This window comes from Nematostella vectensis, chromosome 7 (genome assembly GCF_932526225.1).
Source record: "Nematostella vectensis chromosome 7, jaNemVect1.1, whole genome shotgun sequence".
NCBI classification, from domain to species: Eukaryota; Metazoa; Cnidaria; class Anthozoa; order Actiniaria; family Edwardsiidae; genus Nematostella; species Nematostella vectensis.
Window position 1 is genome coordinate 17116581 of NC_064040.1, and position 23116 is coordinate 17139696.

The window sequence follows — 23116 nt, forward strand, 5'->3', positions numbered from 1 at the left end:
TGCTAAAACAAGCATGGATAGTAACTGAGAGCTTCACAAGTTTTCTATTAACCGAGAACTTAACAAATAAACAAGACAGTAACATTGTTTTACTTTTGTTAAGATAAAATAAATTTGAATTGTGTTTCCTTGAATGTGCACATCACACCATTTCTTCCTCACCAGTCTCATTATCATTCGTCAACCCAGTACCTAGAGAATAATAAAACTGTTCAGAAGAAATTCCAGAATTTTTATAGGGGTGGGGGTGGGGTGGTGGACATACCCTAAGTTTGACTGTTAATCTTTACAAGACAAAGAGAAATGACTTTTACTAAAAAAGGATGGTGGATATACACCCAAGCCATTCCCCTGCATGTTGGTAAAGAATAAAAAGGCATATATATTAGCTATGAGACTATGTAGCTAGAATTTTGTGAGAATGGAGGGGAGGTCAGGGGATTTGTTTGGGTTACTCCATGGATGTTCAAAGATAATCATGCAATTTTTAGCAAACAATTGCTCAAAAACTCTCCACATGATCTAGCTGTGGTAGCCTAAGTACCAGCCAAATTGGAAAGGTAAAAATAAGACAATACTTTTTGACTTCCTGGCATATACTTCATAAGTTCATTGGGAACAAAATAAGGGCCTGACACTCAAGCTATATGACACTGATAATAATACAAGACCTTTAGTGACTTACTCTGTAAAGGTGGAACTGCCGACTCAGTCGTCAAGGATCTAGAATACAAGCATGTCATAGGCACTATGTTTTCAATAAAAGAGCTGTTGAGTATGTTTGGTAAGTGATATAAGGGAAGTGATATAAGGGTAGTGAGACTTAGAGAAATGATGCCAAAAGTGTGCTAGATGTGTGACATTAAACAGTGACGTTAATTAAGACAGTGATGAAAAGGTAGTATGTGACCTGAATGGAGATGTGTGACATAAGACAGTGGCTTGGGTGAGGGCCTTACCCTCTTCTTATCTCCTCATTCTCGTCAGCATTGCCTTCGTGCTCCTCCCCAAATGGTACCAGCGTCAATGGATTGAACCCTGACATTGGCTCTCCAATAATGCCCACTCTGCCAAGAAGTCATGACATTATTGTAAATTCGCGATTGTCTAGTTATGGTGTCCTGAATAATACCCACTCCACTCCACTCACTCCACTGGTAGAGTTTAAAAAAAAATGGAAAAAAGGAGGCCCCTTACCCATTGTAGTCCCTTGCAAAGTGTTATATGACTTTTGCAAAATAGATGGATATAGACAAATGACAAATAGATGGAGATAGACAAATGACAAATAGATGGATATAGACAAATGACAAATAGATGGAGATAGACAAATGACAAATAGATGGAGATAGACAAATGACAAATAGATGGAGATAGACAAATGACAAATAGATGGAGATAGACAAATGACAAATAGATGGAGATAGACAAATGACAAATAGATGGAGATAGACAAATGACAAATAGATGGAGATAGACAAATGACAAATAGATGGAGATAGATCTTACTTGTGGCTAAGGTGCATTCCATGTCTTTCATTCTCATGTGGCATATCGCTAAAAATAAACACAGCAAAAAGTGATGTCTTTCCATCAACATTATCACAATACTGATTGTTAAGCTTCTAGAATAAAGAGGTAAGCAGAGTGTGGGATCCAGGGCAAGGATACGCTTAAAACACAGTGATTGGGGCGATTCCTAGTGTGATGCTTTCAGTTGAACTGCACAAAGTTGCTATTATAAAATGGATAATACTTTCAGGGTGTTGAGACATTCCTCTGAGGGCCATTGCTAGGAAAACTTCAAGATGTTATAAACCAGCCAAACATTGGTGAAATGGAATGAATTTAGGCATGGCATCAATGTTTATGAATCTCTAAATTTTGATGAAATCATCACATGACATCACAATGGAAAATTATATAATCTTAGCTGTTGAAGTATCTGCAATGATAAATGTAGCTTTTTATCATTATTCGGGAGGGTGCTATACAAAGTTGTGTATGCGTTTTTTATTCTTCCAAGTAATGAAATTTCTGCACAATTTTAATTTTTATTTTTGATATGCCTAAAAGTATGAAGTTCCCAAATGATTGCTAATCAACAAGAATCGCTAAGTAACAAAAAGTGTTCCAACACCTTTAAATGAAAAAGGACCAAAGCAATGTGCATCTTTGTAACCCAGGAATTCACAATACATAACAATAAAGCAGCTCCTCCCCCTTAAAAAAATACAGTTAACGCCTCTTTTTCACACAAAATGATATCTGTGACCCCCTTCGTCTGAACACTCACTCTGGAGACAGGGGAATTGCTTTGGTCCGATCGACAAACCATGGAGTGGAATCCTTAGCAGTGGGAAGAAGAGAAACAAGCACGGGCGAGCACTGACTAAAATAAAAGATATATATATATATATATATTTCATCACGACCCCTTTACACAATGAGATAAAGATACTCAGAGATCAGTCTAAGGGTTAAATGGTCTACATACTGTATCCGATAAGGGTAATAGGAGCCAATAGCGATATTTTTTTTTATTAGAAACACTAGCTGTCAAGCTATGCTTGCACTCTAGTATGACAATGTGAGATTAGAGATGGGACCACAAACCACTTGTTGGCAATAAAAGCACCTCTAGGCAATATAATATATCATGATACACCCATATATCATGACTACATCCATATATCATGATACACCCATATATCATGATACACCCATATATCATGATACACCCCATATATCATGATACACCCATATATCATGACTACACCCATATATCATGACTACACCCATATATCATGACTACACCCATATATCATGACTACACCCATATATCATGATACACCCATATATCATGATACACCCCATATATCATGATACACCCATATATCATGACTACACCCATATATCATGACTACACCCATATATCATGACTACACCCATATATCATGATACACCCATATATCATGATACACCCATATATCATGATACACCCATATATCATGACTACACCCATATATCATGACTACACCCATATATCATGACTACACCCATATATCATGACTACACCCATATATCATGACTACACCCATATATCATGACTACACCCATATATCATGATACACCCATATATCATGACTACACCCATATATCATGACTACACCCATATATCATGATACACCCATATATCATGACTACACCCATATATCATGACTACACCCATATATCATGATACACCCATATATCATGACTACACCCATATATCATGACTACACCCATATATCATGATACACCCATATATCATGAATACACCCATATATCATGAATACACCCATATATCATGACTTCACCCATATATCATGACTTCACCCATATATCATGACTTCACCCATATATCATGACTACACCCATATATCATGATACACCCATATATCATGACTTCACCCATATATCATGACTTCACCAATATATCATGACTACACCCATATATCATGATACACCCATATATCATGATACACCCATATATCATGATACACCCATATATCATGATACACCCATATATCATGAATACACCCATATATCATGAATACACCCTTATATCATGACTACACCGATATATATTGACTACACCCATATATCATGACTACACCCATATATCATGATACACCCATATATCATGACTACACCCATATATCATGACTACACCCATATATCATGATACACCCATATATCATGATACACCCATATATCATGATACACCCATATATCATGATACACCCATATATCATGATACACCCATATATCATGATACACCCATATATCATGATACACCCATATATCATGATACACCCATATATCATGACTACACCCATATATCATGACTACACCCATATATCATGATACACCCTTATATCATGATACACCCATATATCATGACTACACCCATATATCATGATACACCCATATATCATGATACACCCATATATCATGATACACCCATATATCATGATACACCCATATATCATGACTACACCCATATATCATGACTACACCCATATATCATGATACACCCATATATCATGATACACCCATATATCATGATACACCCATATATCATGACTACACCCATATATCATGACTACACCCATATATCATGATACACCCATATATCATGACTACACCCATATATCATGACTACACCCATATATCATGATACACCCATATATCATGATACACCCATATATCATGATAAACCCATATATCATGACTACACCCATATATCATGATACACCCATATATCATGATACACCCAAATATCATGACTACACCCATATATCATGATACACCCATATATCATGACTACACCCATATATCATGACTACACCCATATATCATGACTACACCCATATATCATGATACACCCATATATCATGACTACACCCATATATCATGATACACCCATATATCATGACTACACCCATATATCATGACTACACCCATATATCATGACTACACCCATATATCATGACTACACCCATATATCATGATACACCCATATATCATGATACACCCATATATCATGATACACCCATATATCATGATACACCCATATATCATGATACACCCATATATCATGATACACCCATATATCATGATACACCCATATATCATGATACACCCATATATCATGACTACACCCATATATCATGATACACCCATATATCATGATACACCCATATATCATGATACACCCATATATCATGATACACCCATATATCATGACTACACCCATATATCATGATACACCCATATATCATGACTACACCCATATATCATGATACACCCATATATCATGATACACCCATATATCATGATACACCCATATATCATGATACACCCATATATCATGACTACACCCATATATCATGACTACACCCATATATCATGACTCTACCCATATATCATGATACACCCATATATCATGACTACACCCATATATCATGACTACACCCATATATCATGACTACACCCATATATCATGATACACCCATATATCATGATACACCCATATATCATGCTACACCCATATATCATGCTACACCCATATATCATGACTACACCCATATATCATGACTACACCCATATATCATGATACACCCATATATCATGATACACCCATATATCATGATACACCCATATATCATGATACACCCATATATCATGACTACACCCATATATCATGACTACACCCATATATCATGATACACCCATATATCATGACTACACCCATATATCATGACTACACCCATATATCATGACTACACCCATATATCATGATACACCCATATATCATGATACACCCATATATCATGATACACCCATATATCATGATACACCCATATATCATGACAACACCCATATATCATGACTACACCCATATATCATGATACACCCATATATCATGATACACCCATATATCATGACTACACCCATATATCATGACTACACCCATATATCATGATACACCCATATATCATGACTACACCCATATATCATGACTACACCCATATATCATGATACACCCATATATCATGATACACCCATATATCATGATACACCCATATATCATGATACACCCATATATCATGACTACACCCATATATCATGATACACCCATATATCATGATACACCCATATATCATGATACACCCATATATCATGATACACCCATATATCATGATACACCCATATATCATGATACACCCATATATCATGACTACACCCATATATCATGATACACCCATATATCATGACTACACCCATATATCATGATACACCCATATATCATGATACACCCATATATCATGATACACCCATATATCATGATACACCCATATATCATGACTACACCCATATATCATGACTACACCCATATATCATGACTCTACCCATATATCATGATACACCCATATATCATGACTACACCCATATATCATGACTACACCCATATATCATGATACACCCATATATCATGATACACCCATATATCATGCTACACCCATATATCATGCTACACCCATATATCATGACTACACCCATATATCATGACTACACCCATATATCATGACTACACCCATATATCATGACTACACCCATATATCATGATACACCCATATATCATGATACACCCATATATCATGATACACCCATATATCATGACTACACCCATATATCATGACTACACCCATATATCATGATACACCCATGTATCATGACTACAGCCATATATCATGACTACACCCATATATCATGACTACACCCATATATCATGATACACCCATATATCATGATACACCCATATATCATGATACACCCATATATCATGACAACACCCATATATCATGACTACACCCATATATCATGATACACCCATATATCATGATACACCCATATATCATGACTACACCCATATATCATGACTACACCCATATATCATGATACACCCATATATCATGACTACACCCATATATCATGACTACACCCATATATCATGATACACCCATATATCATGATACACCCATATATCATGATACACCCATATATCATGATACACCCATATATCATGATACACCCATATATCATGACTACACCCATATATCATGATACACCCATATATCATGATACACCCAAATATCATGACTACACCCATATATCATGATACACCCATATATCATGACTACACCCATATATCATGACTACACCCATATATCATGACTACACCCATATATCATGACTACACCCATATATCATGACTACACCCATATATCATGACTACACCCATATATCATGACTACACCCATATATCATGACTACACCCATATATCATGACTACACCCATATATCATGACTACACCCATATATCATGACTACACCCATATATCATGATACACCCATATATCATGATACACCCATATATCATGATACACCCATATATCATGATACACCCATATATCATGATACACCCATATATCATGATACACCCATATATCATGACTACACCCATATATCATGATACACCCATATATCATGATACACCCATATATCATGATACACCCATATATCATGATACACCCATATATCATGATACACCCATATATCATGACTACACCCATATATCATGACTACACCCATATATCATGACTACACCCATATATCATGACTACACCCATATATCATGATACACCCATATATCATGATTCACCCATATATCATGACTACACCCATATATCATGACTACACCCATATATCATGATACACCCATATATCATGACTACACCCATATATCATGACTACACCCATATATCATGACTACACCCATATATCATGATACACCCATATATCATGATACACCCATATATCATGACTACACCCACATATCATGACTACACCCATATATCATGACTACACCCATATATCATGACTACACCCATATATCATGACTACACCCATATATCATGACTACACCCACATATCATGACTACACCCACATATCATGACTACACCCATATATCATGACTACACCCATATATCATGACTACACCCATATATCATGACTACACCCATATATCATGATACACCCATATATCATGACTACACCCACATATCATGACTACACCCACATATCATGACTACACCCACATATCATGACTACACCCATATATCATGACTACACCCATATATCATGACTACACCCATATATCATGACTACACCCATATATCATGATACACCCATATATCATGATACACCCATATATCATGACTACACCCATATATCATGATACACCCATATATCATGATACACCCATATATCATGACTACACCCATATATCATGATACACTCATATATCATGATACACCCATATATCATGATACACCCATACATCATGATACACCCATATATCATGATACACCCATATATCATGATACACCCATATATCACGACTACACCCATATATCATGACTACACCCATATATCATGATACACCCATATATCATGACTACACCCATATATCATGACTACACCCATATATCATGACTACACCCATATATCATGACTACACCCATATATAATGATACACCCATATATCATGATACACCCATATATCATGATACACCCATATATCATGATACACCCATATATCATGATAGACCCATATATCATGATAGACCCATATATCATGACTACACCCATATATCATGATACACCCATATATCATGATACACCCATATATCATGATACACCCATATATCATGATACACCCATATATCATGATACACCCATATATCATGACTACACCCATATATCATGACTACACCCATATATCATGACTACACCCATATATCATGATACACCCATATATCATGATACACCCATATATCATGATACACCCAGATATCATGATACACCCATATATCATGACTACACCCATATATCATGATACACCCATATATCATGATACACCCATATATCATGATACACCCATATATCATGACTACACCCATATATCATGATACACCCATATATCATGACTACACCCATATATCATGATACACCCATATATTATGACTACACCCATATATCATGACTACACCTTATATCATGACTACACCCATATATCATGACTACACCCATATATCATGGTACACCCATATATCATGATACACCCATATATCATGATACACCCATATATCATGACTACACCCATATATCATGACTACACCCATATATCATGATACACCCATATATCATGATACACCCATATATTATGACTACACCCATATATCATGATACACCCATATATCATGGTACACCCATATATCATGATACACCCTTGCTCCCAAAGAATGAAAAATACTTACTTTACTATAGACTTGATCGCTGGTCTCTTCCTAGTCAGAGAAAAAATACACAAATCATTTCCTAGTAATGTTAAAGTAGTGTAGACAGAAAATAAAAAAAGCAGTTCAAAGTGTGGCTTTTTATAGTCAGAAAGATAATGTCTTACGGTTTGAGCCTGCGATACTGGGCAGGTGTCAGCGGTTTTTTACTACTGTCTCGCAGTCTGTCAATGGCATAAACCTCTGAAAGGAGTATAAAGGCAAAACTTGGTAAGAGAAACAAGACAAAAGTAAACCTCTGAAAGGAGTTTAAAGGCAAAACTTGGTAAGAGAAACAAGACAAAAGTGAACCTCTGAAAGGAGTATAAAGGCAAAACTTGGTAAGAGAAACAAGACAAAAGTGAACCTCTGAAAGGAGTTTAAAGGCAAAACTTGGTAAGAGAAACAAGACAAAAGTAAACCTCTGAAAGGAGTTTAAAGGCAAAACTTGGTAAGAGAAACAAGACAAAAGTGAACCCCTGAAAGGAGTTTAAAGGCAAAACTTGGTAAGAGAAACAAGACAAAAGTGAACCCCTGAAAGGAGTTTAAAGGCAAAACTTGGTAAGAGAAACAAGACAAAAGTGAACCTCTGAAAGGAGTATAAAGGCAAAACTTGGTAAGAGAAACAAGACAAAAGTGAACCTCTGAAAGGAGTATAAAGGCAAAACTTGGTAAGAGAAACAAGACAAAAGTGAACCTCTGAAAGGAGTATAAAGGCAAAACTTGGTAAGAGAAACAAGACAAAAGTGAACCTCTGAAAGGAGTATAAAGGCAAAACTTGGTAAGAGAAACAAGACAAAAGTGAACCTCTGAAAAAGTTAAATAGAACAAGACAAAAGTGGAAATTAATATTTCAATTGAGGGGTGAGGTAGGGATATTTAACACAGTACCTTGTATTTCTTTGGGTCTGCTAGCAGGGTTAAATGTGTCTGACCTGAACATTCTAGAACAGCAACACATGTCAGTATCAATATCTGATCAAGCATTAACTTTGTTCAGAACTGTCAGCTTGTGTGTAATGTAAATAAAAATGCTTAGGAAAATGTTGAACTACCGCTGCCAATAATTACTTTACATTCCTAGGTAGTAGGTAAATAAAACATGCTTATTCCCTCGCCCTCAGATCTAGCAGGCTACCTGGTATTCAAGAGGGCTCTTGCTTAGATATGTAATGCTATAAATAGAAGGGCCATGCCCCCAAACGTGAGACCTTTATCGAAATTATGAACCTACCTTCCCAGTTCTTTTTGTATCAGATCCAAGTGCTGTCTCCGGAAAGTGATGAAGGTGACATATGATGCAAATGTGTACAGTGTCTTAAAACAGAAAATTAAATAGCTTGAATAAGCCTTAAAGACAATTTACGTACAATGCAGTGTTTTCTTTTAAGGAAACATCAGCTTGTACATGTTTTTGCACAAATATTTACATACTGTAAACCCATGCAATCATCTATCCTTTCTTAGCCAATCCTTGCTCTGGTGGTCTTGTTATTTAGCCATCACTGTCCTACCCCCTCAACATTGTATAAGATTGTATAAGATATAAGAGTGCACCCCCCCCCCACACACACACACACACAGACATCATATGATACATACTACTGAACCAACCACACCCTATTACACACACATCAAATCTTAGCTAAAACAAACCTCATACATATCCCTGTCCTTTTCGGTGTTTGAACAACGCGCCCTTGAAGAGAAAAACAAGCAATTAGTTCTATGTACTTTACCACCAGGTGGTTCAATGTAAAGATTATCTCACAACCTTTATAAAGGCCTTCTGAAATTACGCAGAAAAAAACTCAAAATTATGCAGGATTCTTTGCAAAATTACGCAGAAAACCAATCATTACGCGCTAAATTATGCAGGATTTTGCAATACATTTTTCTTTAAAAATCAAAATTTTGCGGGATCCTTTACTGAATTACGTGCTAAATTACACGGAATATCAACTGTTATGCCCAAACTACATTTTGTACCGAAGGAAAGCACAAAATAACTTGAAAAGGTATATTTTTTGCGTGAAAATATCTTAGCCGAGTTTTCATTGGCTCCTAGCCACCAGCCAATTAAAAAAGGTATTTTTAACTAGTCCTAGGCCTTCGCGGTTTAGCAAAGAACGCCTAGTCATTTTATTTGTTTTCGACCTGCCACAAGCCATGTGGTGTTGATCCTCAAGGCCAAGACCCAGAACCATGACACAGTACTTCTGAGCAAGTAACTTCTGTGCCGTCTCCTGCCTCGTGTAAGCTGAAGCAAGTGCCTTCTTCTCAGCCAAGCTGGGCTCCCTGCAGACACAACAGTGTTCAATAATATATATAAAATGTGATATTTAGAAGGTGGCCATGATTGACTAACATAGACAATGACCATTAGGTCAGGGGCAGATTGAGACTCCCCTCAGGCATTTTAGTTTTAGGTGGGACACTTTCGGGAGGAGGGGGAGGGAGTGTTTGTGGGGGGAGGGGGAGGGAGTGTATGTGGGGGGAGGGGGTGGAGGTACATTCACCTATTATATAAATGGTGCTTGCCAGTGCATCAAGGAGCTCTAAGGGGGGATAGAAGGGATTTGATGGAGAGGGTGCACAGACATGGTTATCAAGTAAAAAAAGTCTAAGATTTGATGGAGAGGGTGCACAGACATGGTTATCAAGTAAAAAAAGTCTAAGATTTGATGGAGAGGGTGCACAGACATGGTTATCAAGTAAAAAAAGTCTAAGATTTGATGGAGAGGGTGCACAGACATGGTTATCAAGTAAAAAAAGTCTAAGATTTGGTGGAGAGGGTGCACAGACATGGTTATCAAGTAAAAAAGTCTAAGATTTGATGGAGAGGGTGCACAGACATGGTTATCAAGTAAAAAAGTCTAAGATTTGATGGAGAGGGTGCACAGACATGGTTATCAAGTAAAAAAAGTCTAAGATTTGATGGAGAGGGTGCACAGACATGGTTATCAAGTAAAAAAGTCTAAGATTTGGTGAAAGGACTGCTAGTACTGCTACATATGCATGAATAAATTATTCTTGAGGAAATTCATGAGATTACACACCCAGCACAATGTATCTAGGTTACCACAGGTTGTCCACAAAATAGTGGCATGACAGAAAGTGTCATTTCAACTTGAACATTATACTAACACAGCCATTGGCTTGGGTTTGTTTTCAATAGCCAGTCTCTCAAAGAAGGACTCAAAGTAGTTCAAGATGGCAAACAGGTATTCATCAAACTGCTGTGAACTGAAAAATATAGAAAACATAGCAAGTTGTTATTACTTTGTATTAATCATTTTTGTCCACTTAAGGTATAATTAATTAATGGACTACCTTGTTTGAGGCCTATATACCATACTGTTTGCTTAAGGCCTATATACCATACTGCTTGCTTAAGCACTATATACCATACTGCTTGCTTAAGCACTATATACCATACTGCTTGCTCAAGCCCTATATACCATACTGCTTGCTCAAGCCCTATATACCATACTGCTTGCTTATGCCCTATATACCATCATACTGCTTGCTTAAGCACTTTATACCATACTGCTTGCTTAAGCACTATATACCATACTGCTTGCTTAAGCACTACCATACTGCTTGCTTAACAATACCGTAGACCCAAATGGCTTCATTTTTTCTTTATGCCATTCGATGACAATTGGCACAGTCTAGATGTTAGCAAAAAGATACCACCAAAATCTTAAATACTCCGCTAGATATTCAAGAAAAACCGAATTCGAACGAGTGTAGCGTTATTCTCGAAGGCGTCAATAATCCCATATAACCTGTTTACTTAGCTCAAAGTCCCGCGATTAACATCCGGGGAACTTAGTTTTACGGCTTTTCCCTCTAATTAGCATACAAGAGTGTCAGTATCATTTACGACGTTTTATCCAAGATTTATCCGTATTTATATCAACTTTATAAGCGTTTACTCTAAATTTTGCATAGTTGTAAACTACGCCAAGATTAAGTAACAATCCTTGGCTTCCTTCGAAGAAGGCTAAGCAATGAAGTAAGCCCAAAACAGTTGTCTCCATTCGCTGTCTTTTTAAGTTTCCGCGCTCTTCTTTTCTTCGGTGCAAGCTTGCTTTGGTCTAGGCATCTTCCTTCACTTGCACGACTAGCGCTATGACATTTGAGCACCTTAGAGTTTTCCCACTGCATGTAGAGCGTGCAATGTGATTGGTTTCCATACGCGGGTCTATTTGCTCTTCGTCTGTCATTACTGTCACACTGCCTCTAATGTTTACACGACTTCAATCCCCGATATCTCGCAATCAAATTTCACCCCATCTTACTCTAAATATGTGAATTAAAGGTACACTTCTAACCGCCCGATTCCTGCGCAACTTGGCAAGCGTATAGTATAGATATTGTTCTGTCACACCGTGCCGCGGATAATCAATAGCTTTTTTTGCTAGAGACTTAATTAGCGCGTTGTAGCCAAAGAAGCACAATTATTACATGCCTAACTTTGATACTTGATTATTAATCAACGAGGCTGTGTGACGTCAAATGTAGACACGGTTTGTCAGTTCAGTACATGACGAAATATATAAAGCAGATCCCGGGAGGTTACGTGCTTTTGGTGTGTATTAATAATTTGCATGTTTAAAAGTGGTCGATTTCGCACTTCGGACCAGGCAAAAGCACTCAAAATTAAGCGCGTATAAAAAATGATTATTTTAGGAGGAAAGTACAATAATTAAGCTTTAAATTGATATGTAGTTTGTTGGCATTTGCTTTAATCCGACGCGAGCGCGAGCGATTTTGCCGGGACGATCGGGGTAATTACTGCTTGGGTCTACGGTATCCTTAAGCACTATATACCATACTGTATGCTTAAGCACTACTGTATATACCATACTGCTTGCTTAAGCACTTTATACCATACTGCTTGCTTAAGCACTTTATACCATACCTGTAACAACTCTGGAAGGCATCAGGAAGAAGGTCAACTTCAGGGAGAGCATCTAGCGCAATACCTTTGACATCTTCTAGAGTAACTTTGGCGTGCTCATTAGCTCCTGCCCGAAGACTAGGGCGTGGTGATGATCCTTTATTTCCCTGACGCTGGGCCATAAGGTATGTCTGACCTTTTCTAGAGCCAGGGGCAGCTGCTCCACCATAGTTCTTAGACATAACAGATGGAGTTCCCCTGGAACAAAAATATTTAACCTTTTTCATTTAAAAAGAAATTTCATTGAAACCCAGAAAATGGGTCTACAATAATTCTTCTTGTTTTTACAGTACAGTGCCCCTCCCATGGATAGAAGTAAAGTTATTTATGTATTTACTTTGTTTGTTTGTGTCAATCCTTTGTGTAACTTTTACATTATTTATACCAAAAATTTTAGTCTCCCACTTGAATAGATGTTTACTAGTTTCATCATTAAAATTATAACTTCAACATTGCACACCTGTCATTTTTCTTGACATCTGATTGGAAGTGAATGCCCAGCTGCCCCTTGTTTCGTTTTGCCTTGTTGGCAGCTGTAGAGTAATTAGCTCCCTTATCAACGCCATGGTTGTTACTGACGGCCTCAAGAGTGTTGGTGTCATCCTTCCACACCCAGCGTTTGCTCGGGACGGACTCCTGTGCACCCTTAACAAAGGGTCAATAAATTAGATGATAAATTTTATCAAAGAAGCCATTTTATTAAAGAAGCCATCCACAAATTCCATTAGATATTGTCAGCCTTTCCAGGCCTGTAGGCAAGCCTCGGAAGAACCTCCCCAACTCAACTGGGAGGTTTGCTCTAATGAAGGAAAATTAAATGCCACTGGAATCTAGGACGAGCTACCTAAAAGAAAATGGTCTGCTAAATGGGTGAATGAGCCCCCTCTCTCAAAATCATGGCAACGAGCCTGTTTTTGCTAACAATCATCAATACAGCAAAATTAATTATTTCTCCAAATATTTTTATGACTTGAGTCAATATAATTCAAGACACCATAGTAAGACACTGGAAAAATCAAATGCACAAAAATGACAATTTGTTTTCAAGTATAATAAGTATTAACTTTAGTAAGTATAAGCAAAACATTTTTTAAAGTAGAGATTGGAGAGTCAAACGAAAACGAGCTCGTAAATACGAGTTCGACGGAATTGATTTTATCTTTTTGAGAAAAATAATATACATTAACCAAGAGAACTGAGATAGCATCTTGAGACTTTGAACATTAATAATGCAAAGATCAACAAACATTATACCGAAATCGAGAAATTGTTTTTCAAAACCAAAACCAATTTAACTCCAACTTGTAAATCTGGTATAATACATACCACGTTCTCTATCTGAGCCATAATTACGATGAGGTTTTTTTAGTCCATCGAGAAATTGCCATAACATAATTATTATCTTTTCAGAGTCGAAGAAGTGCCCGCCATTTTGTTTTTAATTGCGGTTGCCAGGCACGACGGGAGATAACGAACCTGCGGTTACCAACGTGGCCCACAGGAATCCCAATTTTATAGAACAAGACAATTTTAAATGTTTTCACACATCCTATCAGGCTAAAGCTAGTTGCCACCTTCACTTTTTTTCTTTAAATTGTTAAAAATAACTATATTTCGCTTGTTCCCTCCTAATTTTTAGGAGAGGTTTTTGTGGATTCCTGTGGTATTTTGCGTGAGGAAAGACTGGCGACGAAATCCCGCCATGCAAGTCGTTCGCTAATTCTCATGTGACGGTCGACTTGTTTCTCTGGCAGAACGCAGTTTCCTCGCCTTTTCTACAGATTTAAGGTAAATTCATCTATGATAACGCATCTAGTATGTTGAGGATATATTCAGGTACTGTGTCATGCCTTTCAAGAGACTTTTTTGCTGTTCTTGAAGACAAAAACGGCAACTGAATAAAATTGGCTGTCATGAGAGGTGATCCGTGAAGGAAGCAGTCGCGTTGCAGAAGAAGGCCCTTCGTGCTTTTACATGAAAAGGATATATTTAGGTACTGTTTTTTGTATTTGAAGAAAATATCCTTCCTTTTTGGTATAAAAAGAGCAGCCGAAAATTGCAAGAATGCATCGAAAAACGTCATGACGTTCAAACACAGTCAAAATTCAAAGTCCCGTACAAAATATTTGATTTTAACGGACGTGCTTTTAAGAGCTCTATCTTTTTTATAAACTCGTTGTTTTAAACTGTCGTTCATTCTTACATTTTCAAAGTTTCTAAAGTGTATGTGATCTCTTTGCCTGGCGTAATTAATGAAAATCGATCATCAGTTTGCCAATCGATTAATCGATATTAATCAATGAAATCAGCCGATTAATATCGATTGATATTGGTAATCGATGTTTAATCGATAGTCACACCAAGATAGTAGATAAGAGTGCTTCTTTTTCCTGTTTGCAATGATGTTTTATTACATGAACGAACGGAATGATAAAGAACTACAATGAGTTCTGACCGGGCTAGTCCCAGTCCTTCCACAGGGACTCCAAACAATGCTCTATCTCCCCCCAAGTATTTAGTGTTCCTGCATGGTGGGGATGATAAATACTGATATATAACATAACAATATAACAATGTGTCCTTTTGACTAATGTTTGTGTTCATTGTTCAAGTAGTCCTTTCTTGTTGTAGTCCTGTAGCCTCCTCAGGGCTAAGGGTATCTTCTTCTCGAGTGGGGGGTTGGATGGTGGTTTGGCTGGGCTTACTGGTTCGGATGCTTCCGCTGATCCTGGCTCGGTTTCTGGTGGTCTGGTTGGTGTATCACTGCCTGTTGTCCCAGTTCCTGGCCCAGTGTCTCTCGTGAGCGGGGGGCTAGGTCGTGTGGGTGTTTCGACGGAAATTCCAGTGGGGCTTGTTGTTGCTGTGCCTTTTGGGAGTTTGGTTAGGCTTTCTTTCGGTCTTGCTTGGGTTGCTCGGCTGATGAATTTGAGGTCATCGTTGAGTATCCGTGGTGGCTGTGGTGCTTGGACAGGGATGTATTTCCGTAGGAATTTCCGGTTACGGAGAGTTATCCTTCCGGAGCCGTCGACACGCACAACGTATTGGTCAAATTGCCGTACCTCAATGACAATGCCTGTCTTGTCCCATCGTGTTGGATTGGGGCCTGTCTGGTTCTGGATCCTCACGTGGTGTCCTATGGCAAGAGGGGGAAGTCTCTTTGTATGTTGTGACCATCTCTCTGCTGCCCTCATGTGTCTGTTCCTTAAAGCTTCTTCTCTGAGGGCAAGGGTGTCCCGCCAAGTGGGGTGTGGGATATAGTGCCCTGGGAGGATCGGGATTGAATCCTTGATTGGTCTGCCGAATATGCATTGTGCTGGTGACAGCTTGGTGCTTGGGTCTGGGGTGTTGCGGTATTGAAGTATCGCTTGTTGGAAGGCATTGGTGTTGAGTTCACCATGTGGGCCGGTGTTGTTGGTGATGAGCCGCTTGACGGTTTTCACTCCTATTTCAGCTCTACTGTTGGAGTGGGGAAACGCTACTGAGGATAGGCGGTGGTGGACTCCCCACTCCTTGAGGAACTGCTGTGTAGGATTGGCGACAAATTCTGGTCCACCGTCACTTGCGCACTCATCAGGGATGCCAAAGGTGCAGAAGGTGCGCCTCAGACATTCTACTAGGCCGGCGGAGCCATCACGAGCCTTTTCGACGATTGGCCAGTTAGAGTATCTGTCCACTGCTACCAGGTAAGTGCTGCCTTTGTAGTGGAAGAAGTCAGCACAGATGCATTGGAATGGGTAGGCTGGCAGTATTGGTGGGTAGGGTGGGGCGCTTGGCTGTGAAGGTGTTATGCGGTTACAGTAGGAGCATCGTTCCCGTAAGGCGACAATGGCAGGTGTGATTCCTGGCCAAAAGACTGATGACTCGGCGCGGGCAGTCATGGATGTCACGCCTTGGTGTGCAGAGTGGAGTGCTTTAAGTATCACCTCTCGTAGGGTTGGGGGAATGACGATGCGATCCTTGTAAAGGATGACTCCATCGATGGTGTGGAGGTCGTGCCGGAATCTGTGGTATTCTTGGAGTGCTGGGGCGAGGTCGTGCTGCGCTTCTGGGAAGCCGGACTCAATGATGGCGGTCAGGGAGTGGAGATTTGGGTCGCTGGTGGTTTCTAGTTTCACCGTCTCCCAGGTAACGGCCATGGTGTTGAGGGTGGATGTGGCTGAGGATACCAGCTCTTTGTCGATCTCGTAGGAGCAGGATTCTTCTGGTGGCTCCCTAGTGCGAAGGCTTGCGAGGGCAGCGTTGGCTGGGTGAGGGCTGTTGGAGGCATCGATGGTAGCTATGTCGTCAGGCAGCGTCATCATTTCAGGGGTTGTTGAGCCCGTTGGGTGGCGTGAGATGGCATCCGCAGCTTTGTGTCTTGCTCCAGGGATGTGGACCATGCGGAACTTGTAACGGAGGGTCTTCTCTTTGAGGTTCCTGAGCCGGCTGTTGGGAATTTCATCAAGGGACCGAACACCAAATACCTTCAATAGGGGTTTGTGATCAACGGCGACAATTAGGTTGCTACAGCCTAGGACGAAGAAGCGAGCCTTGTCCAGAGCATCGGCCACAGCCAAAGCCTCACCTTCGATTGGGGCGTAGCGTGATTCTGCTGCGTGAGTGAAGCGACTGCCTACTAATGTCACTTTCCATCCACTGCGACAACAGAATGGGGCCGTGGAGGGGCATTTGCAGTGTTTTTGAAGTAGCCAAAAGCCGATGCCAGTTTTGGACCAGTCAGTTGCTAGACATGTAGGCTTTGATTTGTCAAAGATGCGGACGCCGTCCTCGATTTCTCTGATGATTATAGACTTGGATTCTTCGAATAGCTGGTCAAGCTCTTTGGTCCAGGTGAACTGGGTGCCAGGCTTGAGTGATGCTCGGAATGGCAGCATGCGTTCGGTTGCAGCGAAGGCATATGATACCTGATTGATCAGTCCGAACCACGACCGCATGTCGGTGACGTTAACAGGTGTGGGGAATTTTCGGATAGCATCCAGGTATTTCTGGCAAGGGCGTACGCTGTTACGTGTAATTTCAAACCCGGCAAACTCGACAGTGTCAGCTGCGAAGACAAACTTGTCTGGATTGAGTGTGATGCCATGTCGACCACAGAGGTCAAGCCAATTGACTGCCTGGTGGAAGCTGCTGTTGATGTCGTCCGCCCATAGGAGAGTGTCGTCGATACACTTTGTCTTGTTTGGCACGTGGGAGACAATCTCATCGAACCGTCGGGAGTACCCATCACCGGAGGCGATGTATCCCTGGGGAGCTGTCTTATAGCGGTATCTTCCCCAGGGGGTTATGAATGTGGTGAGGTGGCGGTCATCCTGGTGTAGTGGCACACTGTGGTATCCATTCCAGCAGTCAAAGACTGTTTTCTTCGTGTTGTAAGGTATTGAGCGTGCCTGGTGGAATGGGCTCTGGGTGTGATGGGTCTCGCGTGTGGCATGGAGGTTGAGTGATTGGAAGTCAACGGTCCGGCGGGGCTTTCCATTTTTCTTAGCACAGACTACCATGCGGTGACACCATGTGACTGGTTCGCCGACTGGGACAGGCTCAAGAACGCCGAGTGCCACGTCTTGGTCTAGGTCGGCCTTCACCTCCTCCTGCCAGTGGAGGGGTACCGGTATGGGGGTGTGATGGGCGACGGGTTCGGCTTCGGGGTCGACCATGAGTCTCATTGGTATGCCATCCATTAGGGGAAGTTGTTGGTGTTCGCAGGTGTTGAATGTGCTGGACTTATAATAATCGAGGAGCCATTCCTGTAGGTTTGCTCTGTTGTCTTCTGTTGCAGGGAATGGTGGCTCCGTTGGCTTAGGTGGGGGCATCTGGCGTCGTGGGCAGGTGCATGAGTTGTCTGGTGTGTCCATTGTGTTCCCCTTGTTGGACGAGATGGCGGCGCTGTCGCTGGTTGGGTGATATAGGCTTTCCCCAACCGTAGGAAAGCTCTCTGAGATAATCCCGAGGTCTTTGCATGCTTCCCGACTTAGGAACAGGCGGTCAGATTCATTGGTGACGTAGACGATCTGCCTTGTTTTGGCTTCCAATCCAGGCTGGTTATTGCCTGTCAGGCGTAGGATTACGGCTCCAAGTATTGGGATGCCAGTGCCGTTGGCTGCATGCATGCGTGTAGTTACTGGTATGAGATCTGCTTCATTTAGCCCGAAGCGGCGGATGACACTCAAGCTGGCGAGGCAACTTTGGCACCCGGTGTCTGCCATGGCGGGTAGTTGGGCTGATTTTGGCTTGTTAGTCACTGGGTGAAAACCGAGGGCGGTGTAGTCGTCTGGCTGTATGGTGGCGGTAAGCGAGATGTAGGGTTGTGGCTGTGATGCACTACGAATCCAGCGATTGCTAAGGTTGTCGTAGAGGTGATGGTCCAGGGAGATGCCGTGGATGGCATGATCATCGCTGGAGCTGTTCACACTGCAGAGGGCATCGAAGACTGCGTTTTCTGTGTGTTTTCCTGCATCGGTCACGTGGTGGGGGCTTTGGCCAAGTGGTTTGTCTTTGTTTTGGCACATGATTGCGACATGGTTCGCACGACCACATAACTGGCAGGTGGTTCCATATGCGGGACATTCCTGTTTCCTGATCTTGGGTGGGGCCTTGACACCGTGGCCCTGTTTGCCACAGTAATTGCAGGTTCCCGTACCATGTTGGTCTGAGGATTTACGATTTTTGTGTTCGCTTTGCTTCATGTTGCGATATTGGCTTCGAATGGCCTCGGCGCCTTGTGTTTGTAGTAGTCGCCCCGCTGACCGTTTCCCCGACTCCTTTGCCTCAATGAATTTTAGGACATCCTCGAGTGACATTTCTTGATCTTTTTCACCAAGGAGGTCGAGCTGGATTTCCTCATCGGCCAGACCGCGGGTGACAACGTCACGGAGTATGTTCTCTGTGTAGTTGACCTCTGTGTTGCAGCCGGGGCAGGTGATGAGAAATTTGCAAATGCTTGCCTGGCCACGTAGTCGTGCGCAGAAACTTCGGATGGGCTCATCTCTGTCCTGTCGCATGTTGTGAAGTTGTACTCTGGCCACCATGGCATTCTCCTCACGCACAGCCAGTTTCTTTATGGCCTCTAGGACTTCTGCTGTACTTTTGTTTGTTAGGGACCCCCCTGCGTTTCGTGTGAGGTCTTTGGAAGATGTTCATCACAGCACTCCAGAAGCTGGATAGTCTTGTCTTTTCCTGTTATCTTTGTGGCTTCGACGTAGTCTTGCCATCTAGTCATAAAATAAGACCATTCCTCACTCGTTCCGGTGCTGGAAACTGTGGGCCGTCGGACCTTCTCCACTTTTGCTGTTTGATTGGGGGTGCTTGGGGTTTGGTTGGTTATGTGGGTTCCATTGGAATGAACTGAGATTAAAACTGCTGCTAGTTCATCTTTGACATCTTCAGTTTCATATTCACAGCCTGGGAAGGGGCATTTGAATTTTGGCATGGTTTCTTGGCTTTTAAAAGGCTTGTTTGGTTTGTAGTTGGAGCTTCAGTGAAATCCAAGATGGCGGCCGTATTTTCGTGTTGACGTTTTGCTGTTGTTGTGGGCTGTTTCTGCGTCTTTTCTGCTTGGTTATCCTGTATCTGAGTTCCTCAATGTCTTTGGGAGGTAGGTAGTTCTTTATCATAGATAAGAGTGCTTCTTTTTCCTGTTTGCAATGATGTTTTATTACATGAACGAACGGAATGATAAAGAACTACAATGAGTTCTGACTGGGCTAGTCCCAGTCCTTCCACAGGGACTCCAAACAATGCTCTAGATAGTCCTTAATTTTATCAATTTCATCAATTATCATCGGCTGTCATCGATTGACTACCCTGGCTTCGATATTTTTTCTTAACATTCTCCGGGGCCAACAAATGTTCATAATGTGAGTTTCTGTATCAAAAAATATGTTTACTGAATGACTGTCATTGCAATTGTTGATAGTCATTAGTGGAGCTATGATTTGTTGAAATGCTTTTTAATGTTTTGCTCGTATTGTCGACAGAGATCATAGCAGGCCGCTCTCCTCACTCATCTTGCCACGCAAGCTCGGCTCGAATTATGTGTTTACTCTGACGCTTGTGTGCAGGGAGACACATTATAAATGGCATTCATTCTTTTATCAAAAAATATGTTTACTGAATGACTGTCATTGCAATTGTTGATAGTCATTAGTGGAGCTATGATTTGTTGAAATGCTTTTTAATGTTTTGCTCGTATTGTCGACAGAGATCATAGCAGGCCGCTCTCCTCACTCATCTTGCCACGCAAGCTCGGCTCGAATTATGTGTTTACTCTGACGCTTGTGTGCAGGGAGACACATTATAAATGGCATTCATTCTTTTATTCAAGGATCCAAAAGGGTCCGTCAAAGGGAAAGGGGGTGGGCCAGCGAAGCCTGGAAAAGGACCAGCGACATGTTTCATTGCAGCTAATCTCTGCTGTTATAATCTGTATAATCAGAAAGGCCTTTTGCTTATGTGCTTGATTAAGTGTTTAACTTGGCATTATTATAATCCAACAATAAAATGTAATTGGCTTAGTTTTACTAGGACCTTTTTTCCAGCCCAAAACTGTCTATGTCAGTGGTTCCAAGCCTTGTGCTCTCGGATTTGTCCCTTGACTCAAGTGCATTGATGGTCTTGTGTAATCAACCCAGGATGGCCTAAGCTTTTGACACCTTGTTGACCTTGTTACTGTCGTATCTTGCCAGCAGAGGATGGCTCGTAAATAGATCCCCATAAAATGTATCATTTTCCGTGGGAGTCCGTTTACTAGTGAAAATTCAGGTCCGTTTCAATGTATGAACCCATTGTCTATGTTATTTGATAGTAGCCTGATATCTGTCATCGGGCTGGGGCCGCCAAAAGATACAGTACAGCCTGGAGGAAATCTAACATTTTGTGCTCGTTTTTGTGCGTTTTTTGCGTGTAGTTTGAGTGTAATTAGATTTATACACTCAAACTCCACACACCTTGTGTGGACTATGCACACCAAGCTACACGCACCTGTTTGCCTCATTAACTTCTACCAAATCCCTTGAGAATATTAGGAGCTACACCTCATTGTTATTTCTCACACAACGTTTAGAAGAAAAAAAATTCAACGTTTGATGAGTCGTGCATAGGTCCCAAGTTTTATAAAAGGCTGTGCTGGTCACATCGGAGCGGTAGCTGGGCTGCGAAGCAGCCGAGCTCGACGGCGTAGCCGGCGAGGCGCGGAGCAGCACCTCT

The 23116-nt window shown here is 40.7% G+C and overlaps 2 protein-coding genes across 3 annotated transcripts; both read right to left on the reverse strand.

Moving 5' to 3' along the window:
• Positions 1-25: 25 nt before the first annotated feature.
• LOC116617298 (protein phosphatase 1 regulatory subunit 36) lies at positions 26-15399 on the reverse strand. 2 transcript variants are annotated; one of them, XM_048730649.1, is made up of 15 exons: positions 15242-15399; positions 14376-14560; positions 13877-14113; positions 12094-12192; positions 11104-11244; positions 10603-10645; positions 10181-10263; positions 9838-9890; positions 9075-9150; positions 8929-8958; positions 2297-2392; positions 1510-1557; positions 960-1067; positions 686-723; positions 26-192 (listed from the first exon to the last, which is right to left on the reverse strand). In XM_048730649.1, exons 1-15 carry the CDS (start codon positions 15260-15262, stop codon positions 143-145), a joined length of 1308 nt encoding a protein of 435 aa, XP_048586606.1. In that variant the 5' UTR covers positions 15263-15399; the 3' UTR covers positions 26-142. The 2 variants fall into 2 exon arrangements, with proteins under 2 accessions (XP_048586606.1, XP_048586607.1); XM_048730650.1 differs by having other exon boundaries at positions 14376-14551; positions 15242-15383.
• A 1180-nt stretch (positions 15400-16579) lies between these two features.
• On the reverse strand, positions 16580-21039 carry LOC116618056. Its single transcript, XM_048730647.1, has 2 exons — positions 18106-21039; positions 16580-16904 (listed from the first exon to the last, which is right to left on the reverse strand). Exons 1-2 carry the CDS (start codon positions 20938-20940, stop codon positions 16797-16799), a joined length of 2943 nt encoding a protein of 980 aa, XP_048586604.1. The 5' UTR covers positions 20941-21039; the 3' UTR covers positions 16580-16796.
• Between the last annotated feature and the right edge of the window lie 2077 nt (positions 21040-23116).